This window comes from Dromaius novaehollandiae, chromosome 3 (assembly GCF_036370855.1).
Source record: "Dromaius novaehollandiae isolate bDroNov1 chromosome 3, bDroNov1.hap1, whole genome shotgun sequence".
NCBI lineage: Eukaryota > Metazoa > Chordata > Aves > Casuariiformes > Dromaiidae > Dromaius > Dromaius novaehollandiae.
Window position 1 is genome coordinate 62,924,352 of NC_088100.1, and position 6,621 is coordinate 62,930,972.

Below are 6,621 nucleotides of genomic sequence, written 5' to 3' on the forward strand. Positions count from 1 at the left end.
TCCCAGTCATCTAAGGAGAAGAAGCGGCCACACCATCCCTACAGTGGCAGCACCCATCCCAGCTTTACCCTTCACACAGGATTGAACTTATCAAGAAACTGGGGGTGTGATTCAGAATGAGAGTCAGGAGGACTTGGCAAGGCAACAAACTGTTGTTTTGATGAAAACAATTAAAACTGGGAGCCGGATTAGGGGTACAAGCCCCAGGAGCAGAGAAGATGAGAAGCAGGAAGGTTGAGAAAGGAGAGGTTGAACTCATGTAATAAACAAATGAGGAAATAGGTGTTACCAAGAGATTAGAGGATATAACGCTGTTTTGAGGCCTGCTCAGGCTGGCCCCTGTGGAGGGGAAAAGAGGATGATTATGTCATTAAAAGACTGTATAACAGTCTCTATGCATAAAGGAATCAAAGTATAATATATTACGTGTATACGTGTATACACCACACACACAATAATCTCCACAAAACAAACACAGAAATGTGTTCTGCGTCACCACAAAAATGTGTACTCTGTATTAGTGATTCAATTTTCACCAGCTCCAAGGACTCAAAAATGTATTTAAGTTGGTAAAAGTTACAAGCATGTAGCACTTCTAAAGGCTCATAATGCGTATATATGCATACATTTATTTTCAGAATGTGTGTAACAGCATAATAAAGCCATTTTCAAGAAGCCTGATCATTCTTCCTGCTTTTTACAATAAAAATTTAAGAAATTCCTAAAATAAAGTTAAAAATAAGCGATTGAAAAGGATATCAGTGCATACTGTTTTATTCTGTTCTTCTGGGGGCATCTGATGCTGGGATTTTAGGGGTACTTTGTGCCTCTTTGGTCATTCATGCTTAGAGACACAAGCAACTTCAACTTGATTTTCTGTCATCCTTGCTCCAGTAAGAGTCCTTTAGCTCATTTCTAACATCAATCACTGGGACTTTAAATCTCTGCAGTGGATAAAAAAAAGTGCATTTAAATCTCCACCTGCACAAACAACAATCAGCCCTAGAAAATAAGGAGGCTCATAAATCTCCACACTGGTGATTAATAATATTTTGGATCTGCAACAAGGATGTTATAAAAAAAAAAAAAAAAAAAAAGCTAATTCATTAATTAAGACTGATATGCTGACAATCTGTTTAGTTTATAGCACAGCAAAAACACAAACAGAGCACAGTTAACATAACATGATGTTAGAGGTTAGTGAATTCCCAAGAGCCCTGGGCTTGGAGATACGATATCTTAATGTACTTATCCTATCATGAGTGCGAAGGTGTTATCTTCCAGCTAAATGGTAAAGAGCTGGTTTAAAGTTTAGATTTGCTCTTTTTCCTCTGGCTTATGCAAGCCAAGGAACCAAGATGGATAAAGAGATAGAAAAGACTTCCTTGCTAATTGAGTCAAAAATGACACTCTGCCTCCTATTGAAAATTTAATCTGAGGGTAGTGTATAGCACTTGGCAGACATACTGGTTTGGTCCTCCACAATTTTTGTTTGGTTGGTCATTCTTTTGTTTAGTGGATGCAGAAAACCTGATGTGATGTTCACACAAGTCAGGGGGAGATTCTTCTGTGGCTTCAGGGACCTTGGAAATAACTCTGGAGCTACTGTGTTTTGCCCAGGGTTATGTGAATCCTCAGGTAAACTGCTGAATAACTGGGTTTTCCCCTGCAATCAGGCCAGTCATTGTGGATTTGTGTCCAGAAAGATCCTGCTTGGAAGTCTAGCCCAGTTCTTACTCTCCCATGTTCAAAGTCCAGGCTGCTGAAGCATCTGTGAGGGTTCAGGAGGTGTATGAGGAGGGAAGAAGGTGTGGGAGAAAGTTCATGCTTCACCAGCCTCTTTGGACTTCACATGTAGGTTTAGAGAGTCACAGAGAGAGGAAGAGCTAGACCAAGGCTAAATCCTTTAAAAACCCTGCTCTGTGGAGACTGAATACATAGGTGCATAAGGATCGTAACTGCAGTATACATCTATTCATTCAAACTACTCAGTAACATGCTCATTCACACTAGTGGTAAAATTCCTGTTTGACTTCACTGGTAGCAGAGTAAGGCCTAACATGCTCACTTTTCCACAGAAAGAGCCTTATCTTGCCTGTGTATTCAGGCAAAACTCCCTCACTTTTGTAAATGCACTAAACAGCAGACAGAAAACAGCTCCACCAGTAGAACGGAGTGAAATGCTGAAGTCTGCCCTGCAGTAAAACCCCCAGAAAGGTTTTTTTTCTCTGTGATGTCTATCATCCAACAAACCTCCTCCCCCTTCTTTTTCTTCATTTCAGCGCACACCATTGCCGCCTTATCCACAGCCATGATAACCCTCCACAGCGTCACAGCCCTTTTTCTGGAGGCGCTCCGCTCCGCACAGCTCCGTGGACAAGAGGGAATTCGGGTGCACCGCACACCTGTGGATTAGGGCAGCCTTTTTGCCTTCTACAGATGGGGGAACTCAAACAGTGAGAGAGGTGACTGGGACTTCTCAAAGGTTGCACAGGAAGCCTGGAACAAGTCAGCTCCTCCTGCCTCCAGAGTCTGTGGTTTAGCTCAGAAGTCCATGCTGCTGAGCCTCAGAGCTTGCTCTTCCTGGAATACACTAGTAGCTGGACAGGATGCACTCTCAAATATAATCATCCACAAATCTCTCTCAGATTAGGTTACAAGGCAGCGTTTATACGGCATGCATTACAAAGCTCCCTGGAAGGCTTTGCTGGTGGATCTGCTGCTCTCTCTGCTCATGACCCATTTTGGCTTTCATCAAGAATCATGACACCAGCTGCCTGGGTCATCTAGGAGGCAGGGAGGGGGAGAGCAACGCTGCACTGGAAAGGGAAGTGGGGAAGGAGAAGAGGAGGAGGAGGAGGACAAGGAGGGCGAGGACAAGGACGAGGAGGAAGGGGGGGTATAGAGAGACAGAGGGGAGAGAGAGAGAGTTGCTTTGCTCCAGTTGTGAAGATTTGAATCCCAGTTTTGAGCTCTCTGCAAACATTTGCTGGGATACCTCATTCCCTGTCCTGTGCAAAGGTCTGTGATTGGGGATGTGGTGTGCTCAGCAGGCAGGGCCCCTCCCCTGGGCTGGATCCGCCTCTCTTATCCCCCAGATAAATTACTAGTGTCCTCACTAAATTCCTCAGCTTTCTCTCTCTCTCCCTCTCTCCCTCTCACTCTCTCACACACACTCCCTCCCTCCCTCCCTCAAACACTGGCAAAGCAGGGTTGGGGGGCGGGAGGGCGGGGATCCTCTCTGGACTGGTATTGTGCCTTAGTGCTGGGGGGGAGGGAAGGGGAGGAAAATACTGGTGCCCCTTCTCTCCTCCACTGCCTTCAAGTAGGTTTGAGGAGCTGCCTTTCCTTCCCCCCCTCCTTTTCTGCTGGTCCTTTGGCATCTTCCAGACCATGTCCACTGGGTCTCTCAGTGATGTGGAAGATCTGCAGGAGGTGGAGATGCTGGAGTGCGATGGCCTGAAAATGGATACTAACAAAGAGTTTGGGGCTTCTAACGAGAGCAACGAGGAGGGATCCAATGGCGAGAATGGCTCCCCTCAGAAGGGGAGAGGGGCCTCGGGCAAGAGGAAAAAAGCTCCCCCCAAGAAGAGCCCTTTAAATGGAGTGAGCCAGGAGGGAAAGCAGGTCCAGAGAAACGCTGCCAACGCCAGGGAGAGGGCGAGGATGAGGGTCCTTAGCAAAGCCTTCTCCAGGCTTAAGACCACCCTGCCCTGGGTGCCCCCAGACACCAAGCTTTCCAAACTGGACACCTTGAGGTTGGCCTCCAGCTACATTGCTCACCTGAGACAGATCCTGGCCAATGACAAGTATGAGAATGGCTACATCCACCCAGTCAACCTGGTAAGTCATGGCCCTCCGGGACCAGGCACTGTGTGTGTGTGTGTGTGTGTGTGTGTGTGTGTGTGTGTGTGTGTGTGTGTATGTGTGTGTGTGTGTACGTGTGTGTGTGTGTGTGTGTGTGTACGCGGAGAGCTGGGCGAGGAGCTGACATGGGGTGTGTGCGGGAAGACAAACCTTCACTGTACTTCTCACAGCGAGTCTGGTGCCAGCCTGGCCTGTGGGGTGGCAAAGAGTTACTCTGCAAGGGGACAGACTTCCAGCTGCCCTCCCTCCCTGTGCCCCACAAGCTGAGCGTCCCTGGCCCCATTTGCAACTCCTTGCAATCCTTTCCAGCACAGGGGTGCAGGGGCCTTGGGAGCCACAGATACTCAGGGACAGGCTTTATTGTGCCAGAAATACCTCAGAAACCTCAGCAGGTTGATGGCTTAGAGGAAAATTTCTACCTTTGGGTGGGTAGGTATGGGAATTTAGGTGGAGAAAGGTGTGTTTTAGGAAGGAACCAAACTAAGGGATTTGTTCTCCACCTCTCCTTCCTATCCTGGTGTTCTGCCATAATAATCCACAAGCCCCAGATTTTTAGAGACAGAGCTCTTGGGGCTCTGCTCTCATTTGCTCCGATTTGCTGTGTCCACGATGTTTCTCCTACACATGTAAAGTCACAGAGGAGAAATAAACAACGATCTGGACTCCTAAAGAGGGGGTACCTGCCCCAGGCACACCCCACAAAGCCTGCCAGGGCTGCGTGGAAGTCACTCCTTTGGCTGCGACCAGCCACAGAAAGTTCTCCCGAGCAGCCCAGGGTCCCCCCCGCTATCCCCGGCTGCCAGAAACACCCAATTTTCCAGCTCTAAAAATGCGTGCAGCTGATGCAGACCACGGCTGGGTGAGATCTGCCTGGGCTCTTCTTAAACATATAGCGTTTACATTGATTGCACGTGCAGACCGCGCCTGATAAACGGACTGCAGAGAGTTGGGAGACGTTTCACTGCGATCCAGCTCTGCCTTCTGAGCTGCTTTTCAAACGCTGTGGGCTCTAGGGGAAAGTATATTACCCGCTGTGTCCTCTGATAAGGGCTTGGGAGATTTCTTTGGCTAAAAGCAAAATCCTCAGAACAACAACAAAACAACCCCCAAACCAAATACTCCCCCCTCCACACACAGGCACACAAAAACTTGCCTCTCAAGCCGTGGGAGGCCAGGAGGGGGCTGACAGGGAGCGGGGGGGGGGGGGGGGGGGGCGGCGGCGGCGGCTTTGGGTGCCGGACAGAGCTGCCCCGCAGCGAGCGAGCGCTGCGCCGCGGCTCCTCGGCTCGGGCAGCCCACCCGCGCCGTGGCCCTCGGCAGGGGATGACACGGCTCCCGTCGGAAAGAAACGAAATTAAAAAGCTCCCCAGCACCAGCAACGACAAAACCCGCAGTGAGTGCGCGGCGCGGCGCTGCCCTTGCCCGGGCTGGGGAGAAAGCGTCGGTGCGCCGCCGGTGGGGCGGCTCTCTGCTCGTTGTGTGCGGGGCGAAACGCTGGCGCTTGTTTAAAACACGCGGCGCAGCCCTGCCGCTGGAACGGATAAAATAGGATTCATCACTCCACGGACTCGTATAACCACCGGGGGAGAGGCGGAGGCGGCCGGGCGGCCAAGCCGCCCTAGTTGCCGGCCGAAAGACAAAAGGGCCGTGGCAGGACCCGGCGGTAACTCCCCCGGCCCAAGCCCCTTGTACCGCTGCCGCAGACGTGCTAAGCCAGCGCATGCCGGGCTAGATTCCCCGGGGCATATCTGAGATGGACCCTCAAGCGAAATAACCATTGCAATGTGCACTTTTACATATTTTTTAACCCCCTTCCCACCCGTGTCTTTTCCTGGCTACAGACTTGGCCTTTTATGGTAGCCGGCAAACCCGAGAGTGACCTGAAAGAAGTGGTGAACACAAACCGCTTGTGCGGCCCGACAGCATCCTGAGCCCACGGCGGCACCCGAGACCACCGTCCCCGCGTGGCCGGTGAGGGAGGGCGGCGGGCGCGGGCAGAGACACGCACCGGCCCCGCTTCTGCCCCCGGGCCCCGGGCAGAGCGACGGGGAGAGCCCCTCTCCCGGCACAGAGGAGACCAAATGTACATTAGCAAAGACTACACCCCGAGAGATCCCGACTATATTTAACTTTATTAAATGTGTGTACAGCCGAGCGTCCTGCAACAACAGCCTTGCTGGTTCAAGCGCTAATAGAGAAAAGACAGAGTTCAAACAAAATCTACCACTCGTGTATCTTTTGTCTGAGATCTGTGAAATATGTAGATGCCTAGAATAACTGACTTTGACAGTCATCTCTATGAAGTAATTCACCCTAAAGATATATAGATATATTTTCTTCGAACAGGTTTTGCTCTATTTCTGTGAATAAACCTTCCTTTCCATTGAACACTGAGCGGTGTAATTTTCGTTTCCAACTCTCGTTTCAGTGGGGGAAGGACCGCGCCTCCGGCTCTCTGCAACCGACTGCGGTAGCGTAGAGCGATGCAGGGCAAACCCACCTCTCGGAGCCCGGGCTGCGGGGGAGGTTATTTTCTTACCGTAGAGGATTTGGACCAAACCCCTGGAGGGAGTTCCGGGGGTCAGAGTAGAGCGGGAAGGGGCGAGTAACGACAGGAGAGGGGCCTTAGGAAAAGCACCGACCAGCGGCTATCGGGCTGGGTCCTTTTCTCGTTATTCAGACGGAAAATAACCCCAGGAGCGCAAAGTCCTGGACTTTAACGTTTCCAGCGCGGTCTGAAGCCGAGCGCCCGCG

At 50.6% G+C, this 6,621-nt stretch overlaps 1 protein-coding gene across 1 annotated transcript; it reads left to right on the plus strand.

Annotated features, from left to right (window-relative positions):
* Positions 1-2,927: 2,927 nt before the first annotated feature.
* Positions 2,928-6,255, plus strand: TCF21 (transcription factor 21). The gene is made up of 2 exons (XM_026119529.2): positions 2,928-3,843; positions 5,709-6,255. The coding sequence occupies exons 1-2, from the start codon at positions 3,394-3,396 to the stop codon at positions 5,796-5,798; spliced, it is 540 nt and encodes a 179-aa protein (XP_025975314.1). The 5' UTR covers positions 2,928-3,393; the 3' UTR covers positions 5,799-6,255.
* Positions 6,256-6,621: the final 366 nt, after the last annotated feature.